The sequence below is a fragment of the Lipophrys pholis genome (assembly GCF_963383615.2).
Source record: "Lipophrys pholis genome assembly, chromosome: 9".
In the NCBI taxonomy this organism is placed as follows: Eukaryota; Metazoa; Chordata; class Actinopteri; order Blenniiformes; family Blenniidae; genus Lipophrys; species Lipophrys pholis.
In genome coordinates this window covers 21,292,398-21,314,565 of record NC_137639.1, presented here as the reverse complement: position 1 = coordinate 21,314,565, position 22,168 = coordinate 21,292,398, and the positions used below count along the sequence as shown (strand labels likewise).

Here is a 22,168-nt window from a genome sequence, read left to right as displayed (position 1 = left end):
ACATGGAGTACCACAGATTGCCACTAGATGACGCTGCTCTTCCTGTCATGTTGATTGACAGGCTGTTAATGTCCCGCCCTCTTCACGCGTGTCGTCCAATCACAGATGATGTTGCTTTGTTGTCATGCGCGTGCCGACAGCGGAACTGAACGGTCTGGACTCGGGAGAGAGGCAATCTGCTGCAAAACAACACAACAAGGTACATTTTACTCACTCTAAGCCCTGTGTTACGAGTCTTGTACAAGCGCTTACTTGTATTTCATTTCCATTTCGTTTTTTGGACGCTGTGTTAGAGAGATTTACAACACTGGAAAGGGTTTAAATGATCCGAGGCCTAAGCTGAGCGGCTCAGTGAAGCCTTGCGGTAGATTAGCCGTTAGCAGCCGAGCTAGCATGACACATTGAGCTTGGACACATTTCAGCATCTTATCATCCTGACATTAATCAAACAGCTCACAATTTAGATACGTTTCATCGCCCAATTTAAAGTGTCCTCGGCAGATTTAAACGTAAGCTTAATCAACTTTGTGGTGAAATATTGGTTCTTAAAGAGGAGATAATCTTCACCTTAGAGAAGAAGTGAGGCATAAACTAAAGTCACATTTTTTTGTTTCTCAACTGAAACATGTTTGACCTTATTGGTTTCCTGGTGGCAGTGCCACAGCCACACTTTATCAAGAATGTTACTTTCACTAGAGTCATCAAACAACTGCATATTGGTAATAAATTATAAAACACAATTTAAGTGCTACACTACATCAGTGGTAATTAAACACAGATAAAAGTAAAGTTCAACTTGTGAAACATTAATGTAACAATAATCTTTTAACCCAAGTCTGCAACTCATTTGACTTTAAATAAGCGAGAATTGAGAGAGAATTTTTTTTGTTTTTGAATTTAAACATCCATTTATCTTCTATACTGCTTATGTCCTCTTCAGGGTTGCGGGACGCTGAATCCAATCCCAGCTAGATATGGACAAGGGCAGGACACATCCTGGACAGGTCATCTGTCCATCACAGGACAAACACAGACAAACAACCACACACACTCACATCTCTCTATGAGGCGAGAGCGCTAACAAACAAAGTTTCAACAAGCTCTGATCCCTTCCATACTGAACAATGTTAGACAAATACAAAGACAGAAGTGACAGCTGATGTACAGCTCCTTGACTCATACTCAGTTTTGTATGAGATGTCTAATTAACTGACCTGTGACAATAAAACAAATAGACTGATTCCATTTTTAAAAGAGTTCTTTGGCTGCTTTGGAACAAAGTTTTCTGCTATTGGACTAATGTTTGAATACAGCCCATGTATCTAAATAAATCAAACGCAGGGTGTGATGTGCTTGAGAAGCACCACATTCCTGTAATAGATTGTAAGACATTAATCATAACAGCTGAACAACATGCCTTTTCTTTACATCTTTCCGTCCAATGTTAAAAATGTAATTGACGGCAGTCACAGCACAAAGCAAACCATACATAATGTTTCTCTGCTGTTTGGCTTTAGGCCAGACCAGTAAACTACACTGCAGGTGGGAAAACTGCTTAAATGGGATTTGTATTTAGGCCTATGGACTATTAAGAAGTCCAATGTGGCTTGTCCCCTGACATGCATGAAGTCAGTGCAGTGAATGTTATGAGCTCCACTTTCTTGAGGACTCAACAGTGTTAAGAAAATCAGGTGTCTTTTTTTATTCTCGTTAAGATCCGGCATTATAATATTCTAGCCTGCTAAAAAATAATGTTTGACATGGAGTACGTACATGTTGTTTATGCGTTAAGCAAAGTATCATTGCTGACACAAAAATGTGTCATTTTACAGCTACTTTTATTGAATTCAACTACATGTTTGATCACAGTCAGAACACAGAAATTTTGCTGACTTCTTTGTGACTTTGAAATTTATCATTGTTGTGACTTTGTCTGTCTACTAGATATTGTAATATGAATTAGTGTTTGAATGATGAATGAACAAAGTCATTTTTCAGTCTGCCATGGGAATAATAACAGATTTGGTTATCAGTTTAAATTAATTGCTATACAAAATACGATTCCTTGAGGGACTGTTGTTTTTATCTCGTTTAAAGTATTATGAATGCATTTTAGTATCCTGTTACATTGCTCTTTGCACTAACTAAGTAATTTTTAGATGCCACGTTTATTTTCTGGACATTTTCAATTTATTTTAATAGTCTCTGGATCATTAATATAATCCACTTACGTTAAAACACCTTGTACTGAATAGAAATTGTAGCTGCAATGTCTGCCTTTACTAAAAAACATATGTGAGCTTGCATCCCTTTATTAAAACAAATTTTATAAATCTATTTCATTCAAGAGGCTGAATTGACTCAAATCTTCTTGGGATGCTTTACATTGTAAGATAGGTCAAGATGTCTTACTTTATTACAAAGAGAAACATAACAATTCCCCCTTGTGCAGGCACTTGGCAACAGTAGGAAAAACTTCCTTTTAACAGGAAGAAACTTATACTGTGGGTGGGCCATCTGTCTCGGCTGGCCGGGTTGGTGGAGAGTGGAGAGAGTCCAGCAGCAACAAATAATGCTGAGCGGGTTGGCCGTGCTATTAACCTCAGATCATAGACATGCAGCTCCGAGCCAGAGGTGCTTCTGGAAAGGTACAAGGACAAAGGGGGTAAGCACAAACTTTAGGTGGGAGAAGATCACAAAGTACAAATGAAAATGGAATGAGGTGAAGAATTATGAAGTACACATGAAGTGAGTTCAATAGATTAGCCAGAATAGATGACCTACATGCTTGAGGCTAACAGTATAGCCACTTTGTCAGCACATAGAAGTTATCATTGCACCATCACTCGCATATATACCCTTTCACATCAGGCTCTATCTTTCACAATTTGTTTGCCTGGAGTCACCTCGCTCTGAATACATTGTTGGCACTTTTACTGACGCATTACGACATCTACAGAGTAAAATATTCCAATGCAAGATCATTTGTTTTTTTTATGACAGCATCACTCATCCGTCTGAGCTGTTATGCACTTCAAGATGTATCTTTGTTAAGTGTCAGAAAGTCTCACGTCTCTGAAGTGTTTTGCAGTGATCTTCAGACCAGCCATGTTCAGAGTAGCTTTTAGTTGAAAAGAATATTGAAAGAAATGGATGAACCACCAGCCTTTATTAGAGCTGAGAGTCGATAGAAGTGATGTTTTCAGAGTTTCAGATGGAAAATTTAACAGTGGAAAGCTTACAGCTGCTCCATTCGATTTAATATGCCTTATAGTTGCTGTTTATTTATTATTATTTCATGAAACGTTTTATGCAGTTTGTTTTTTCCAGCTTATTGAAGGTGGAACCTTTGTAAATATAAAAGCATCCAAACTTAAAACATATGATATTTTGAATAGTGTTTTAAGTGCCTGCTGTCCTATATATAAGACAACAGAAGATAGCAGAGTTAGGGTCTTTACACAAATTATTTATATTGGCATTAGGCTGGCATTATTATTAAAAATAAATGATATTAAGCAAAATCTGTGTGAGGATGCAAGAACAATAACCCAGTCAGTACCTAAGGTCATAATTAAGTTAATTACATTGAGCTGCCGCTATGTATTCATTTCTTGAACGGGAACTTGGGATTGTTATTATTACTTATTAATCAACTTATTTTCCGTGTTTTTATTTGTAAATTTTTTGTCTCAATAGTCTGCTTTTAAATCACTGCAACTTGCGTATTAAGTAGGACAGTACATTTCTCTTGCTGTTTTTCACTGATGTGCTGCCAGTTTTTCCCTTCTTTGAATATCACCAGAAATGTGCAGATGGATTAATTCCAACTTCAATATCAGACCTTTAAAAAGATAAAATAAATAATTGAAATTATAAAAAAGGTACTGTTTTTATAACTCGGCACAGGTTAATTTGCTCAGTGGCAACACGTCTGCTCGTCTGCTGGGCTTGTCTAGGAACCTGCTCTTTGGACCTCCCCGTTGGTCCAGTGGGACGACATATGGATGATGTGCATGTGCGCATCCATATGCATCAAATATACAGTGATAACATATACCCATGCCACCAGCACTAGGTGTAATGAATAAAAGCCAGTCGGGGTAGTGTTAACAGAACAGTGGGTATCCAGACTCTGTTGCATTAATTTGAAGACGCGGCCTCAGGTAATGAAGCCAGTCTGATGCAACTGCAATAATTTAATCGTGAATCTGTAATACTAACTTCCCTTGGGTTCAGTATATGTCTAATGGGATTACAATCTTAAAATATCCCCTCAAAATCAGCACAGCATCTCTGCACATCGGGAAGTTTGTCATTGTCTTTTTTTATCGGGAGGAAGTGGGACCAAACTCACTTCCAGCTGTGATTGTATTTTATTTATTTTTTTTTTTTTTAATAAGACAATATACAGAAAACATTAGCTTGTACGGTTACACCAGGGACAGATGCTGTTTATTTATTTGTTTGTTTTCTGGGATTGAGAACCTCTATGTGAAGTACAGCCTGATTCATACTATTTAGATAATTATTCTGGCTCTTCCCATGGCCCAGACTCCATTTGCATGCTGTTTCTATGCAGGAATGAGTTGATGAATATTCATCACCTGCTTCACATTCATTATACTTGTTGACCACATTGATACTGTCCAGCAGAGCCACTCTTCTTTGATCTGAGTAGCTCTTCAGGTAGCTCAGGGTTCCGTGGTATGGTCAAGAGTGCTTGACTATTTGAACGTCAAAGGCGAGCGTGTAATTTCTTTAAGTAGAGGTATTTTAAGCAGAGTGAGTGACTATTAGGCCATGATACAACATGTAGATCCAGCGGAGGCCTATTCCTCATTAAGAGAGCATTGTAATCCTTATTGGAGTATTTTGGGAGTATTTTGAGAGTGTCTCCAAAGGGTATTAATAAACTGGCAGAGCCAAAGTGATAAAAGAGGTTATTTCCTTGATTTTTATCATACTTGCTCTGCTGCTCTTCCGTGTCTGTGTGGCATTCCTGTCTAACCTGCTGCGTCTCTGCTGATTGTGTCCCCTGGCATCAGATGGAGGTGGAGCAGCTCCTGTCTCTGTCTGGCTCAGCACTGGCTCAGGCTGTCAGCTCTCTGCTGGAGACCCCCGGCCTCTACGTGTTCTCTGACATCCTGGAGCTGCCTAATGTCAGAGAGGTAAACACACACTAACACACGTTATCGCCTCTGCCCTCGGGTCGTTTTGGATCCATAAAAGTCCACCTTCAGACACCAGCAAATTTCTCCAGTTTTAATCTATTCCAGAGTGAATAGAAATGATGAAATTAATTTATATAGTGGAACAATTGATATTTTCTCTGAGACATGCTATCAAGAAATATAAAAAAAAACAAACGTGGAAAAGGTGGAATTCCTTTTTTGAACCTGAAGGGTTTCCAGAAACTTGTCTTCAATGTTCGGTACTTTTCTTTGGACCGACAAAGTGGACTTTGAATGTCAAAAATTAATTGGAAAAACAGATCTCCCTTTGTGCACTATAGTGTATTTAAAGCAGTCAGAGCAAATAACCATAAAGCGATGTAGGACTTCACAGACAATGAAGGGAACAAACCATGCGACTTATTTTAGCTTCATGTAGTTTCCCTGTCTGCGTTATGTTCAATAGTTCTTGGGGGGGGGGGGGGACTACAATAACATTAAAAAAGACTAAAACACATTCACATGCGTCAGTGATGATCGTGACCATATTGTGTGCATATTTCCCGCATTAGTCATCTTTTTCACGCAGGAAATTGTACACAAATTTGTGCTAAAAAAAAAAAAAAAATCAAGGATACAACTCGCCTCCCAATCAACACCATCTCCCGGGTGTGAATATACCATCACAAGTGAAATAGCGTTTTACATACGTTATATGTTAAACTTGCGCGAGAACACACCGACAAAGACCCTTTTTTAGAAGTGCAAAGCTGCTGTTAAAGTACTGTGTGATTCTTCCATTACTTAAGTGAAGTCTGAGAAGGAATGCATAAAAAGCCACACCTGTGGGAATATGTACTAATGCTTTGAGCCCCTTTTAGTAGCTGCACAGTCAAATTGCATCTGTCTCATTTAAAAAGAAACGTACCAAGGTTTTCTGCAGCTAAAGTGGAGCACAAGCCGCTCTGTGGAAAATTGATGAGGACAGTGTGTCTAAAAATAATCGTTCGAGTTAAAATATATGTAAAATCTGTGGGATCGACCTTTCTCCGTCCACTAAAGACGGAAGGTGACCAGAAAGGAAATGATGGGAAAGAAACGCAACAAAGGAATAAGTGAGATTTCTTTATGATCCAAACAAAGCTTTGTACTCATTTGAAAAATGTCATCACAGAGAAACACAAATGACGTCCATGTATTATAAGACAAAGCCTCACCTCTCAGTGGTTTTCCGTCTGAATCTGTTTCTATCAACGATCTCACTGAAGGAGGTTTTCTGTTTTTAATCGAAGGAATTATATCAAAAAATCTCCCACGTGGATCTTCATCACTCGTTTGTTCTATTTTTGATCTTCAGTCGAAACGATCTCTTTAGCTAATTATAAATGTTGTGCGCAGAGTCGACCTCTCACAGGACAAAGAAATACATGTATTTTGAAAACTGTCTTGTTTTTCCAAATAGTGCTTTAAAACAAGGGCAGCAGGGAATTTTCTTTGTTTCACTGCTTTACTGACACACAACAGTCGTCAAACCAGGGTGGTTATTACTGAAGGCAGAGTGCAGTGAAATCCATTTTCCTTTTTGGTCTCCCAACCAAATATAAGCTTTGTAAAATGTTTAATCTATATTCCAACCCCAATGCTGCATGTGCTTCAGTGTTTTATTGAAATAATTCATAGTTCTACCCATAATTGATTATCTTTATCATGATTTCTTTTTAGAAATTAAATGAGGAGAATCATTTTGTCAAAAGCCCCCCACCCCCAAACCCCAGAGATTTGTCCTTTCCTCTGGTAGAGAGGCGGATCTATTCAATATTAAATTGAAAACTGAATCGGGATGTTTCAGAACGTCATCCACGATTGTGATGCCTCTTGTGATCTAACTCTCCCTTGGTTTATTCCGACATGTTTAACTATACATCGGTAGACTGGGTTTTCCGAGGTCCTTTACTTTTTCACAGACTCACAGTCGGACCTCTCCTCGGGGCTGCTTGCTGTGGAAAGATAAAATGCCCTCTTGTATTTGTTATGTGAAAAAATTGTCATCACTAACTGCATTCTGCCACATCATTGTGTTTTTCATTCTGCCTCTGTACACAGCTGGAGAATGGCCCTCATGCACCAGTGTACCAGCTCCTCAACCTCTTTGCCTACGGAACCTATTGCGACTACAAAGGTATTGGAGTGACAGCACAATGTAAATAAGAAAGGGGGCGGCCCTGCAACTCTTTTATGATGGATATCTTTGCTGAAACCGAGGCTTCAGACATCAAGCAGTATTCTGAGCAGTTATTACTCGCAGATCCATCTCTTGTAGCACTTCTATCTGTTTGAAACAATTTTCTGCCAAAGATTCTGATTGGCTAATGATTGTTTCATGACCTCGGATTGACAGCGCTGGACAATCACTAATCTTTTTGTGGGATACTTTGCTCTCCCTCTACTCAATCATGAGACTTCAACAAAAAGTGGAATCCTAATTATGTCTAATTTTATGCGGAATATCAACCAATAGCCTGGAAAAAGAGTCAGCCTACTTTATTGTTCCGTTTCTTTTTGGAGCTCAGCCATCAGGGAACTGGTTTACCTCCATAGAGTTGTGTAGTGGAGCTCTTAAAGGAGCTGTCAGAGCTGCTGTCTCAAGCGGTGCGAGTCCCGTCACCAGGGGAGCATGTCGGCTGGAGACGCCGTCACAGAAGAAGGACTTCCTCCAGATTTCCTCCCGAGTTTATCCTCTGACTGCTGAAGCAGCTTGACACCCACCTGTAATATCCCCGTGTAGCATCACACTGCAAAGTAAAGTGACACCTCGTTTGTGTGTGGCTGTTGGACCCTCAGCAAAGTGAGACTTACACACGAGTCAGATGTGTTTCTTTCTCTGTGTAATTATACAATCTTTTCTGCTTCCTCAGAGAGAGAGGCCTCTCTTCCAGAGTTAACCACGGCACAGAGAAACAAACTCCGTCATTTGTCCATCATCAGCCTGGCTTCGAACCTCAAGGTACAGCTCCATTATCTTTTCCTCCATTTTTTTTTTTACTTAGAGCATTAATACAGTATTGATTCATTTTTTTTTTTTTGTAACAAAAAGAGAGAGAAATAACTTTTCTGCTGCCATCATGGTACTGCAGGCCTCAAAGCGAGCCCTGGTATTAATCATATATCAGCGATTCAGTTTTTTAATAGGACTTTATTTTTTTCAAGCTCGTACTGCATTTTGTAAAGTTCATGTTACGTTGTCTGATTATAGGCTTGAAGCTGTATTTTTATCATCTTAATTTAGATGTAACAGCAGATGAGCCTCATGCCCCCCCCCCCCCCCCCCCCCCCCCCCCCAAAAAAAAAAAAGACAAACTGAGCTATTACTGTTGATATGACTTCAAGCTTGATGAAGTCTCAGGCACATGGTATGAAATTTAAAGTACTGAGTTGCTGTTTTTCACTCCGCTGCATGTCGTCTTCTGCCCTTTTCTTTCTCTGCTCCTGATAAATAATTGATTCATTATTCTCACTTGCACTGTCCTTTTTTTTTTTTTTTTTCTTTCTTCATCTTAATCTCATTTTCCATTAACATCACTCCTTTCAGTCCTGCCCCCTGTTTTTCTCCTTAATGTGTCACTGCTTCCCCTGCATGTGGGCCTGAACTCTCTAATTGCCCATTGAAAGAGTTTTAAACTTTGTACTCCTTCTATCTGCCTGGCAGCGACATTTAGACAAATAAGCTTTTTTCACCATAACATTTTTAGTCATTTTCTATCAAAACTGTTCAAGCGGAATCGGATCTGCTGCCTGTTTACCTGAAAAAGAAAAAAAAGGGAAATTGAAGTGTGTGCATGTGTTTTTTTTTTTCTCTCGTCAGTGCCTTCCCTACTCGTTGCTCCTGCAGCAACTGGAGCTGAAGAACGTGCGAGAGCTGGAGGACTTGCTGATTGAGGCCGTGTACTGCGACATCATCCAGGGCAAACTGGACCAGAGGAACCAGCAAGTGGAGGTGGACTGCAGCGTGGGCCGTGACCTCGGTCCCAACGAGCTCCCGAACATCGTCAACACGCTGCAGGAGTGGTCAGCATTCCCTTCACTTGTTCGCACAAACACTTCAGATTTCTGTGCCAATTGCTTGATTTCCTGATGCCCGGTCCTCTCTCCTCTCGCAGGTGCACGGGCTGCGAGGCGGTGCTGTGTGGAATTGAAGAGCAGGTCTCCAGGGCAAACCAGTACAGAGAGAGCCAGCTTAAGGTCAAAGTCCAAGTGGAAACAGAGGTTAGCTCTTCATTTCGTCTGCTTAGTTCTGTCTTTTGCCCCGAGAAGATTTAGTAAATGTGACTCTTTCCTCTTCAGCATCCACTGTTTTTTTTAAATTTCTTTTTACGCTCCCAGCTGCTTGTGATATTTTAGTTTCCTCCTCACTGTTTTTTTTTTCCCTTTAACATGCTCATACTGACCGTTTCGAGATTTCTCTGTGAGGCAGCTCTGCAGGATGAGTTCCAGCATGCATAAACAAAGAATGAATTGTTATATTTCCAAGTTCCATGTTAGTTTTTATTATTGCTTGAACTTAGCTGACACATAGCCGGCAGTGAAAGTTTGTTTACTTTTATTTCATTACCTTTGGTGCTTCACCATCACTGTCAGCTGCTGCCAGTCAAACAGAGACTCTTGACACATCCGCCTTATATTAGTGTTTGTCCCATATTTGTGATGTTTGAACTGTCTTGACTTGGCGAGATCAAATTTGGCATCTTCCAAGGTTGAACTGCTCTAAGTATGAAATGTCCTTTCAGTGGCTAAGAGCTGCTCCTCAAGGTTACAGACTGTCTGTGGACACACAAGGAGAAGTGCTGGGGAGATAATCACTCTGGGACAAACTCTGCTCAAGTGTCACATTGTGTTTATCTAAACTTTCTGCTGCATCTTTATGTCAAACAATGACTGGATTTAGAAAGGGATGGAAGATGGAGACTTTTATTACACATTTTCACTGCTTTAGCAGTCTCGGGGAGCTTTCACGATGAGCCGCATTCACCCTCAGACACTTGCAACTTTTAACAGTGGAAACAAAGCTACCATGCTCTGTGCTCGCCCTCCATCAGGAGAAACTTTAGTTTCAGAGGATTAGCCAAGGACATTTGTGCATAGCAGGGGCAGCGGGTGGGCCAACCTTAAAATTGGTATTTGGACCCCCCCACTCCAATATCTGAGGCATAGCTCAAACAAATATAGGACAATTAAGAAGTGGATTTTCCATTTACTTTGTTCAAACAGTGAAATATCGCTACATATTTTAGATTTAGTTCACATGAACTGAAATATTTTAAGTATTTTGTTCATGAGAGCAGATGATTCTATTTTTCCTCATGAAAGATCCAATTCATCAAAATTCCAATTTTTGAAAAAGTCTTTGAAACCTTAGGATTTCTACATTGAGTATAGCGGTAAGGGACAAAACGCTGCGCCTGGATCAACAGGTGTCAAAATGTGTATTTCTTCTTTTCAGTCAGAAATCTTTTTTCATTTTTCTATTCCAGGTCTCAAACCTACAGAAAACGTTAAAGGCCAGCGCCGCCTCGCCGTCATCGGGACCCGCCCCTGCAGGAGCGGCCTCCAATCAGGACGCAGACCAGCCGGCAGAGCCACGAGACCCCGCCTCCTCTCAGGAGCCACGACAGCCAGGCAAAAAGAGTTCAAAAGTGAAAGGGTGAGTTTTGTGACAGCATGCCTACTCTGTTGGACTCACACACAGCGAGCAGTCACTTGTTTGCCTAAATGAAGTTTTCTGAGAAAGTTGGGTTTTCTAGCTTTTCACACAGAAGGAACCACCAGGAGTTTGCATAGAAATTGCATTCATTCATTCATTTTTTTTTATTTTCTTTATTTTTTTCATTTATTTTCCATGACTTAACATTTCTCAAAAGGAAGACATAAAGTATGTTTTGCCATGTAGAATAACTCACTGAAATGATGTTTTATTCAAATTTGTTGCTGCACTCTAGAACGAGGTTTGTGTGTGTGAGTGGTGTGTGCGTGTGTGTTTTTAAAAGGAGAAATGTTATTCATTTGTGCTCGCCACAAAATTGGAAGAAAAAGCTGCATATTGAGGTTTTTCTTTTCTTTTTTTCGATTACATTTCTTTTATTGCTGTTCCTCTCTTTGTTCTGTGAGGCACTTTGTAACAGTGATTTTTAAAAAGGTGCTTTATAAATACAAATGTTCCTGGTTCTAACCGCAGGACTGCAGCGGCCACTTCGAACACTGAATTAAAGCCATTAGTCCAATGTTCTTCTGGAGAGCAAAAGTTAATTCGGCAGAGAACCACTATGTTTCCGTTTTTTTCAATAAACAGTAAAAAGCCAGCTGCTGGTCTAAGTGGCTTGTCTGCGTGCGAGTGTTTGTGTGTGCGCTTGCATGAAGCAGGTTCATTATCAGATGCACATCAGTGTTTCGCAACAGTACTATAACCCCGCTATCAGGCACTCTCTCTTTCTGTTCTGCCTCCATTCGGCCCAATTACCTCCGGCTAATATCACATCTGTCCTGAATTGTGAAATGTCACTAGATATACAAATGCCCCGCGTGTTTGCTTCCTGAACAACCCCCCCCCCCCCCCCCCCCCCCACCCCCCACCCCACCCCAAGTGATCAGAGGAGATGGTTTGCTTGTCTTCTGTTTGTGTTGTTGTCTCTGAGCAGAAAGCGGTGATTATTTTCAAGCTGCCTGTCACATTTTAGCGAAGCATAGCGCCCTGTAATTTTCATCACTCAGCACTGCGCTTCATTCATATGAAGATCCACTCAATGTTTTAAAATCCAAATTAATGATAGCTTAACCTCAATCCTCAAATTAAAATGAGTTTTGACAGCGTATCTTTATGACGCTATTTAAAGGATGGGACTGATTGTGCCTTAGTTATTATTAGAAAAAGGCTTCTTTGCTGAATTTCTTTATAATTTGCACAAACAGAAAATCCACTGAGATCAATTCCGGCATAAAAGAGAACTAAATACTGATGTTGGGGTATTCTCACAGAAGGACACTTTTGCACCCAGGTTGCATCACTAATGTGTTTTGTTCAGTGGAGGAAGTGGATAGTAAAAATGCATCCTCTTTAATTATTTAAATAAATTTAAAACATAGCAGCAAATCAGTGCTTTTTTTCTTTTTCTTCTATTTTTGTCCACACTGTTTTCCGGCCCAGGCTGCGCGGCAGTGGGAAGATCTGGTCCAAGTCTAATTGAAGGACAAGAGATTGAGATGTGGTGATAGCGACACTGATGGACACTCTCCTTAATTAACGGACACATGGACATGTTGACCGACTAATGGGTACATTAAACAATGTGACCCCTGCTCTCGGACGCCCCCTCCCCCCGTCACTGAAATCTCACCACAGTACAACCAGGAAGCTTCACGGGAACTTTTGTTGTCACCAAATCTCATCTTGGACGGACACAGAATCAGTCACAGGCCGATGGATAAAACAGGTGTGGCGTCCACTCTTGCCGTTGTTAATAGCCCAACAGGTGGACTGTCGGTGTAAATACACACGCGAAGCATACATGAAGAGAGAAGAGTCTGAAGCAGGAGTCAGTTGATTACAACCATAAAAAAAGATCAGTGTATTTGAAGCCTACGTGTTTGTGCAGTTTTGTTGGTTTAAAATGCACATTTTGGTTCAATTCTGTTTCTTTGTATTTTTCTTTTCTCTCTGCTGAGTTGAGACGTGTATAAAAAAAAAAAAAGAAAAATCTGAATATAAATTGTTGGGAAATAAAAGGAAGCCGTGTAACTTGACTGTCTCATTAATGTCACTGTCACTTCTTTTATTAAATCCACTTCAAAGTGCATCTCTGGAGGGCGCATTGCTAAATGTTAACTCGCAGAAGGGGGCTACCCGTTAGGAGGTCAAGCCATTAATTAGGGCACGTCCCCAAAGAGACTAATGTATTATACAAGTCAGGCTTCCCCTGTGCGCTACCAGCATGGCTACACACACATCCACACACACACACACACACACACACACACACACACACACACACACACACACACACACACACACTAAGGGCATTCATATTTTATATGAGTATGTTTTGCCCAGAGCTTCTATTTCAATGTCAAAATTGCCTGTTGAAATTGCACACCACCCTTCCTTGTACCTCCATCATAGTCCAAATTGCCGTCATCACGCCCGTCCAGTCCACCACTCACTCTTCCCATTCAGTTTTCTCTAAATTCTCCTCTGTCATCTCGGATGACGTTAATGGTGGTGATTAGCTGACCAGCCTCAACAGCTAATGGGAGAAAAGACAGGAAAATTATGATCCCCTTTCCGTTAGCATGCAACTCTTTAAACCCTCCCCCCATTCCTCCACCTCACCTCTATTAATAGTGGTGTTAATTTCAGTCGGTGTGATTGAGCTTCACTGGTTTGCGTTTTTTTTTTTTTTTTTAATCAGACTGGAGCTGCGAAGTCTAACAGCTGTACACCTCGCAAGGTGTTTGCGGGTGGCTGAGGGGTAGTTGCCATATGCGTAATTTGGAAAGAGAAGGAGTCGTGTGTGTTTTTATCATAGGTGTGAGCATGTGAGCGGTGACTGCACGCAGGAGTTCACGCCTAACTTTTCGCGCGAGTTGTTTATCCATCGTGCTGACAGATTGCTGCGGAGCCTGCTGCCGTGTGTGTGTCATAACTACACGGCCATTAAAACTTCCAAGTGGAACCCAGCCAATCAATTACTTTGATTGATCAGTCAATGCCCACAGGAGATGGAAACGCTCAGTGTGCAGCAGACGGGTGAGGAATCTCAATATATTCGAGTGGCATTTCCCTCTTCATGCCCTCCTTGATTTTTATTGACATTTGTTTGAAAAACTGTACACAGAGGAAATTCTTGCTTAGCATCCTGATAATCTTAGAGGAATCCATAGGAGGGTTAGGTGAGGAGTGAGGAGAAAAGGAAACGCTTCAGACGCATGCAGCTCCCTCAATGCTCCTCAGCAGTAAAAACATGATTGGCACATGTAAGTCTTTTTAATGCCAAACGGTTCAAAATCAATGCAGTGCAATGCAGTGGACTAAATGTTCACTTCAGGGAGGAAAAAGATTAGGATACAGGGGTAGCTTTAAAAATACACAGTGTAAGCTTTATCCTTCCCATAAAGCACTGCAGACCGCAGCGCTCCCAGGAGAATTCACTCAGCATGCAAAGAAATAAACGGACACAAAGCTAAAATGCCAGCGTTGAGTCTTTATTGAACTTCCATGGTACAAGAAGACCACATTTCTACAGGAATGCTACTAAAAATCACAAGACTGGATAACCGGAGGTTTGCACAAAGTACACATGATGCCACCAGCAATATGTCTGTCGTGGAAGTGTGTGGAATCGGACGGAGCTCATGTTTCAAAGCTGCTTAGAAAATCTGCTAAACAACAAACTGACATTTGGCTTTGAAAGGTTCTATAAGACACTGATAAAATAGACATTTTATAAATAATAGATTTGAAGCAACTCTCACAGGTTTCTTAAAGTGTATACATGCAGATTGGAAGGAGATACAGAAATGATGCTCCTTGATGTACTTATTTCCTTTGGTGCACCCAAGACGGTTTATCAGGTTATGAAGAGGAACGATGACGCTTTCGATTTCCAGATTGAGTAATAAAAAAAAAAAAAGAGAGAGAAAAATAAAAAAACATGTCACGGTAACTTCAGTCCTTTGATCACGTGCAGTTCGCTGATGCTCATTTCCATGACAATGTGTCTCTGTCTCTGTCGTGTAGCATCCAGGCCTTCGGGAAGCATTGATTTTTCAGCAGGAATGGTTCTTCTATTCCCATTCTGAATATTTTATCCCCACCACTGGAAGGGCTCTATGCCTAACAACGCACCTCTACACAGTCCAGCAAGTGTGCTCACAGAGGCTCGACAAAGAGCAGAGAACGTCAGCCAGATAATTAAGAGAACAAATCATGAGGAAAAACTGAAACCAAACAGGCTCTTCTACATACTGCGGAGGGAAAAAGCCACACTATTTGCATTTCAGGCGCCCAAAGCGGGGAATAAACAGCAGTTTTTGGAGCGTGACATGTTAAACACATTGCCCGTTGGCTACAGCCGTGCCAACCAGCTTTGTGAAATACCCCGTTCAGTGTTTGGAGATGCTGAGAATGGCTTTTTAACCGTTTACAGGCCAGATGCAAGTCTACTCACGTGTGCTGCATTTTTAGTGTCACTTGATAAAAAAAAAACAGTCTGCTGGATTGGCATTAATGCTGAACAGCTTCACACGTGCAGCTGAATCCCTAGAAACAGCTGTGGAAGCACAGGTAGGGCATTTCGTGGGGGTAATGGGATGTTGCATGGCTGTTAAACTGCTTGTTTGTGAATTAGTCATGGCAGGTCGAAGCGCAGAGCTGTTGGATATCTTGGCAGAGCTCGGGGCCAAATAAAAGGTGGGAAAACGGGTCACAGTGACGCAGGAACGCAAGAAAAGGAATTTACAGAGAGGAGGAGACAAAACAGAGGGGGGATTGAACTGCGGGGAGATGAGTTTGGATTTTTATTTTTTTTTTAGACCTCAGGGAAGAGGAGATTTTGTGATGGCTGGATACCTGGGTTCCCTGAATTCATTTCACAGTTTCAGAGAAAATAAAATGGCGCTGCGGGCAAACCCCCTGGTCGTGTTGATGTTCCTCCTCAGTCCCCCATAGCAGTGTTTATCATGTGGAAAAACAGTCACCTCAGAGGTTCACAACTGGGATCCTGACACAAAGAGAGAAAAGAAGGGGAAAAGCAAGATTGAATGGTGTAAGAGGCTTTGGAGCCCAAAAGAAAAGAGAAGTGGAGCACAAAGGCCTGAAGCTGATAAAGTGGTGTACATGCAAACGGAAAGCTGCATCACAGGGGACCGAGACAGGGTGGCGATGGGAGAGACGGAAGAGAAGGAGGAAGGTGGAGGAGAAGCTGACGGGGGGGGGGGGAGGAAGTGAATAAGAGCGCTGGAGTGCGGCTCTATAATTATCCTGATTGAGATTAACTTTAAATGCCCTCGAATAAAAGCATCATTTCATGGACGGTGGCTAGGCGCCTTTTCATAGGCCCACAATGACTCATCTGGAGAGGGAGTTTAAAACACTGATACATCTTACAGCAGCACCAACACTTCAGGCCTGAATACTCCACAGAGAATAGCTCCGGTGTCCAATTATACTCCATGTGCACCCTCTCGACACAGAAAGAAGCAAACTTTAAATCCAGAGGTGCTGGCAGACTCACACATGCACGATCAGACTCATATATAGACTCAGACTCAAACAGGCTGGGTCTGTGCGAGGCTGGTGAGGCGACTCATTACCTCTCCCTGTCGGTGAAGGAGGAGGAGGCGCTGTGCAGCGTCTGCCGGCTGTCCTCTGAAGCGAGGGAGCGAGGAAGTGCGAGGGTGAGCGGGGGGGCCACGCCACGGGAAAGCGGGGGCGGATGCTGGGAACAGCTGCGATCGTAACTGGGGGAGATGGATAGTCGGGCAGATAAATGGAGAAGAGAGAAAGTGAGGCAGAGAAGCGATAGAGATGGGGAGGAAATTTGGCGGGGGGGGTGGGGGGTGGAAAGAGGAGCGATAAGGATGGCGAGGAGATAGAAGAGGATGAAAACTTAAAGAGTGAGGAAGAGCGGCGCAAGATAAGAGTAGGAACAGAGCAGAATTGAGGGAGATGGTTGAAAAAAGAAGAAGACAAAGCGGCCGGGTACATAAAGAGATGAGGCAGAAAGTTGGAGTTTGAGAGGCACAGGTATTACAGTGTGAGAAGGTTAGAGAGGGAGCGGCAGATAGCAGACGATGATAGAGAGGGAAGGTGAAATGAAGGGAACAGCAAAGAGGGAAAAATGAGGGGAGAAAGCAGAAAAAAGAGGAGCGTGAAGCAGAGAAACAAAGTCGGAGAGCATCAGGAGCCATTTAGCATCAGCGAACACATTACGCTGCCACTGTGAGAGAGAATTACGGCACTCATCGGACTCATTAAAACGCTGTCAGAGGGGAGAGGGTGGCAGAGCGAGAAATGGGAAGGAGACATCACCGTGGGACGGGGGAGAGAGCCGGAAGGGGCGAGGTGAGGAGGGTGCAACAAGGCAACGAAGTGGACAGAGGGGTGACGTATCACCGAGGTGTCATGCCGTTACTTTTGTGAGGAGCGTGAGTTACGGTGAAGACACGGTGGAGTGTCACGGGTTCAGGCTCTTAAGAATACTTAAGAAGCACAACAAAGCTGTTCCTCAGACCCATTAGAGCCACGCTACACCCTCATCCTCCCCCTCATCCTCCCCCTCAGTAACACCTGTCCTCGTCTGGCCCACTCTCCTCAACACACACACACACACACACACACACACACACACACACACACACACACACACACACACACACACACACACACACACACACACACACACACACACACACACACACACACACAGACAGACACACTTGATAACATTAGACACACTGACAATTTTAGGGCCTGGGAAAATCGACTGAGCACATATGCTGCTCTTCTATAATCATAATGAACTGGACGATGGCCAATTTCCTCTATAGGCTGCTATGATTCGAGTCCATCTGTAGACCCCCTCCCTTTCATTCTGTGGCACTTTCTCCATCTAACACATGGTGTTACTTACACATTTATGACACTGAAGGACGAGCCAGCCTATATAAAGGAGCTGCTTGCCATGTCACCAGTATGAACCATTGTTAATGCCACTCTGAATTCAGCGGGAGCTCGTGGATTTCACTCCACGGCAAGGGCCCGGGAGAGTAAGTTATCGAAACAAGAGTGAAGGCCAGTCTCAGGAACAGAGAGAAAAGGGGGGCTTATCGTGTATCAGCTCACAGCAAGCTGGAGGATTATCTGTGGATCTGCAGCCAGACTGGCGGTGCTGGGAGAGATAGGAGACTGGTGAGGGAGATAAGAGGAGAACCGACTGTGCAGACACAGGCACGCGGTGTAGTAACGCAGTGACGATAACTGGTTAAAAAAAAAAAGTGAGAACCCTAAAGAAACGGAGCAACATGAGAACTCAAAGAAAGAGAAAAATCCTTTGGAGGTTGAGGGAGAATGGAGGGTTAAACTGGGAATGAGGGAAGATAATGTGGGAGTGTGGAAGCAAAACTAAGATTAAGAGAGAGAATGAAAAGAGACTATGAAGGAGAACAAATCACACAGATTCAGGCAATGAAATGGGGGGGGGGGGGGGGGTAACACAATTGGAATTTAGGTGAGATGTGCAGATAGGGGAATTACAGTGAGGAAACAGAAGAGAGAAAAAAATCTCAACGTGTGCATGGAAAAACTGAGAAAGAAGAGGGAGCGTGGATGCGTGGAAAAAGAGTCCCTGTGGTCAAATCAACGAGATGTTATTGGTTTGATCAGCAAACCGTGGAAGTGCTCCGGTCCATCACATAGATGACTCCCTATTTCCAGATAATGACCATGTGTGTTGCGAGCACCACCTCCCCGCCCTGAAAACGTATGGTATAAGCTTGAGATTCTCCACCCTGCTCCAGGAGGTTTAATGGCCGGTGTGCTCTTAATGCACACAGACACTCATGGAGCCTGCGAGGCAAAGGATCAGAGTGGTTTTTGTTCTCCCCTCCTTTTCCGATGGTTGTAGTAAATGTTTAATCACTGCAACCTCAATAGCTCTGAATGGCGTGTTTGTGCCAACTGTGACGTTGTTAACTATAAAGTCATTAGTTGGGAAGCGATTGCTGAGCTCTCACTATTTAAGGGGGACAAACTAGACAGATTATGTAATCTTCAATGTTATTCACACGGACGAGATGAATGCCTCGACGTGTGTATGGAAACACTATGAAGGGTTTCACAATTGTTGTCAGAGTTTTAAGATATCACTATTCCTCTTCCTGTTAGTAGTATTATATTTCTATCTTTTTTTGAGCAAAAACTAAAAACATCTGGATGCCTTATAAATCCCCATACATCTGTAAAGGTCTACATTTCCGTCTCTACCTGCAAGTCAATAAAACAGAAACCTGTATTTTACTAAACAGCATCATCAATCCCATTGTCACTATAAACTAATTCCTAAGTCAACAATGTGTTTAGCCAAACTCAGTCTACTCATCTTCACTGTCTTCTTAATCTTGTCCTGAAGTTGAGGAAATGTGATTATCAAGTAATTAACAAGATACAAATCTGCAAAGAGTTACCTATTTTCTTTGCAGCAGAATTATGTTTTATAAATTGTTATATCTCATGACACCTCAGGTTTAACTTCTAAGTGGGATCATAATTCCAAGGCTAGATGCCACAGTTCAGGGCAAACCTTCACTTGAACTCAGCATATTTGCTGTTCTAGTAGAAAAGAAACTACTATTCCAAAAAAACAATGTTATTGTATTCCCCTTCAAGCTAAATGCTGTCCTGAATGCCTCGGAAATAGCTGTATTTGAGTTACCTCATTTGACCCTCTGAGTTTTAAAGATGCAGTATATAAAGTTGGTGCCATGGCCCTTTTCCCCATTGGGTGGCAGTAGTAAGGTTTTCTTTGAGTTTTATCATTTACTGTGTTGACGCCTGTTTTGTCTCCACTTACGACATTGGCTCACTACATCGCCCCTGTGGTAAAAAGTGGTGTTATGAGGTAAAGTGACCTCGGAGCACTTAGTTAAGTCTATACTTCATTTCCCCCTCGTCCCTCTTATATCGCAATTCCAACTCATCATGGGTGAAGACAAGGTACGCACTTAACACTTTAAAAAGCTAAACACGTGCACGTGAACAAACACACACATACGTTCAATTTACAGTCAGCTATCACACTTCAACGCATAATTTTGGACTATCGGAGTAATGTCGGTTTGTACACAGGGAGAACCTGCAAACTCCATGCAGAAAGGCCCCGAACAAGGGATCGCAGTGTGTGGTGGGAGTGCTAACCACTACACCACCATACCACTTAGCTCCACACAGTTTTAAATCCCTGCAGCACAATACACAGATGTCTATGAGATAACTTAAATGATAACTTATGACATTCAAATGGTTAAAACAATCTCGCTTACTGTTGCTTAAAAGCGTCCAAATGAGTATGCCAATATGCTGACGTAATAATGAATGCAGATTCTTCTGGAGCTCACACTGAGCTGAACCTGCCTTTGTGCAAACCATAGTCTGGAAATTGTGCAGTCCTTAACTTTTGTCATGAAAAAAACAACAACAAAAACCCAAGAGGTGATTTAATCAGCAGAAATGCAGCTTCCTGCTGAGGCACAGGTGTCCAGAAAGCCGACTGATCATTAATTTATGTTCCGCAATAACCAGTTAATTTATATGTCTCATGCACACACGCACGAACAGAGTTTGGAGTGTAAAGGTTAGGTTCCTACCAGAGTTTGGCTGTAATGACGACTGCTGTCAGGATGAGCAGAGATGAGATGGTCACGGTGACGTAGAACTGAGGGTCCACTGTAACACAGACACACTCATGCAGTTACTAATCTCAGACTCTCGCCATGTATAATTGTATCCAGACAAAAAAAAAAAAAAGGTGCAACTAATGAAGCCAGCTGAAACATGAAATTAGATGTGCAAGACTCTGGCCTCCAACTATAACGGCGATCCGATGACGTCTTCTTTGTATTTGGTAGTTTTGACAGCGGCCGACTCCTCTCTGTGAGTGATGAGAACTTTATTAGGCATTCCCCCGCCACAGACACAGCCTGCTGCACACAGCAGAGTGTCAGCCTTCACCCTGGTGACAGCTAATTCCCTGGAGTCCTCCCGGTGTGTGGTGTGTATTCACATGAACTGTAGCTCATGACCACCCTTATTTAGAAATCCATCATGTGCGTCTCCCGATGCCCACCTTCCTCAGGCTCTGTTTCCTCCGCCTCTGTCCCTCCGCCCTCCACTCCCTCCTGGTTCCTGGACTCCAGTGGTGCCTTCTCTCGGGGAGGCAGGCTCGCATCGGGGTAAGCCCAGTCCTCCGACGTGGCGGTGCTGGCCTCCTGCTGGCTCCCGTGCAGGAGCAGGTGGTCGTTTTCTTGGCTGGAGAGAAAGTGGTAGGTCTCATCCTCCAGCGGCTGCGTGGGACCCCAGACCACCGCCCACAGAGGAGTGGGTGTGACCTGCGCTGTGACGGACAGCTGGACCGACAGGGCGTCTACCTGCTCCTCGCCCTCTCTGTCGTCACGGTTACAGGTGGAGGGCTGTGTCACCAGAGCAACCAGGAGGAGGGAGATGAGTGCAGTCAGTCGTGCGACAGGAGAGATGGAGCTGGAGTTTAGAGAAAAAGAAGGGGGGGAAAAAAAGAGGTGAGGAGAAAAAAATAGGAGGAAGTGGAGTGACAGAGGAGTTATGAGAAGAACATGAATTGTCCACATGCACAACCTCAACAGCTGAGACATTAATTCCCTATGCCAGTCATCACTCAGCATGACATTTTACACATGTGCATCCCATACATCCCTCCACCTCGAACTATTCATCTTACCATCTCTCCATCGCTTCGCTCTGTTCACTGAGACTCCTCTTCTCCGATCATCTCTCTCTGTAAGATTAAACACAGGGGCAGGAGAGGGAAAGAGAGAGGGAGAGAAAGGGGGAGGGTCCAGCTTTTGTCTTCTTCCTCTATGTTGTCACATTAAAAAAAAAAAAAAAAGAAACAACATGTAAACACAGACACCAGCAAGAGTATTTGGCAGGGAGCCAACTGTCACCTTTTACAGAAAAAGAAAGAAAAAGAAAAAAACCGACTCCTCTGGGCATTTTACATTTAACGCTCAATTATGCACCACATGTTCATGCAGAGTCCACATCTGCATGCCAAAACATCCAGAAATACCCACTCATTGTCTGTTCTGCCCTCTCACACACACTCACAGTGCACACACCTGAGCTCAGCACATTAATCATCATTAAAGGCATCATGCATGGAGCCAATACTCTCTCTGGCACTTTGAGCGCAGAGGCA

At 42.7% G+C, this 22,168-nt stretch overlaps 2 protein-coding genes across 3 annotated transcripts; one reads left to right on the top strand and one right to left on the bottom strand.

Moving 5' to 3' along the window:
• Positions 1-97: 97 nt before the first annotated feature.
• cops7a (COP9 constitutive photomorphogenic homolog subunit 7A) lies at positions 98-13,017 on the top strand (the record flags this gene model as incomplete). 2 transcript variants are annotated; one of them, XM_080472532.1, is made up of 9 exons in its annotated part: positions 98-199; positions 941-1,004; positions 5,049-5,171; positions 7,278-7,353; positions 8,090-8,178; positions 9,037-9,239; positions 9,332-9,437; positions 10,703-10,872; positions 12,370-13,017. In XM_080472532.1, the coding sequence occupies 8 exons, from the start codon at positions 975-977 to the stop codon at positions 12,407-12,409; spliced, it is 837 nt and encodes a 278-aa protein (XP_080328658.1). In that variant the 3' UTR covers positions 12,410-13,017. The 2 variants fall into 2 exon arrangements, with proteins under 2 accessions (XP_080328658.1, XP_080328657.1); XM_080472531.1 differs by lacking the exon at positions 941-1,004 and having other exon boundaries at positions 125-199; positions 12,370-12,972.
• Positions 13,018-14,404: 1,387 nt separating this feature from the next.
• Positions 14,405-21,749, bottom strand: pianp (PILR alpha associated neural protein). Its single transcript, XM_080472370.1, has 5 exons — positions 21,689-21,749; positions 21,062-21,471; positions 20,583-20,661; positions 16,533-16,679; positions 14,405-15,940 (listed from the first exon to the last, which is right to left on the bottom strand). Exons 1-5 carry the CDS (start codon positions 21,697-21,699, stop codon positions 15,919-15,921), a joined length of 669 nt encoding a protein of 222 aa, XP_080328496.1. The 5' UTR covers positions 21,700-21,749; the 3' UTR covers positions 14,405-15,918.
• Between the last annotated feature and the right edge of the window lie 419 nt (positions 21,750-22,168).

Bases quoted from the DNA above. Each gene is read 5' to 3' on its own strand.
- pianp (XM_080472370.1), bottom strand. The intron at 16,680-20,582 runs GTAGGAACCTAA...CATCTCCCCCAG, and splicing joins GTCATTACAGCCAAACTCTG to TTACGATCGCAGCTGTTCCC. The intron at 15,941-16,532 runs GTAATGAGTCGC...TCTTTGTGTCAG, and splicing joins TCCTTCACCGACAGGGAGAG to GATCCCAGTTGTGAACCTCT.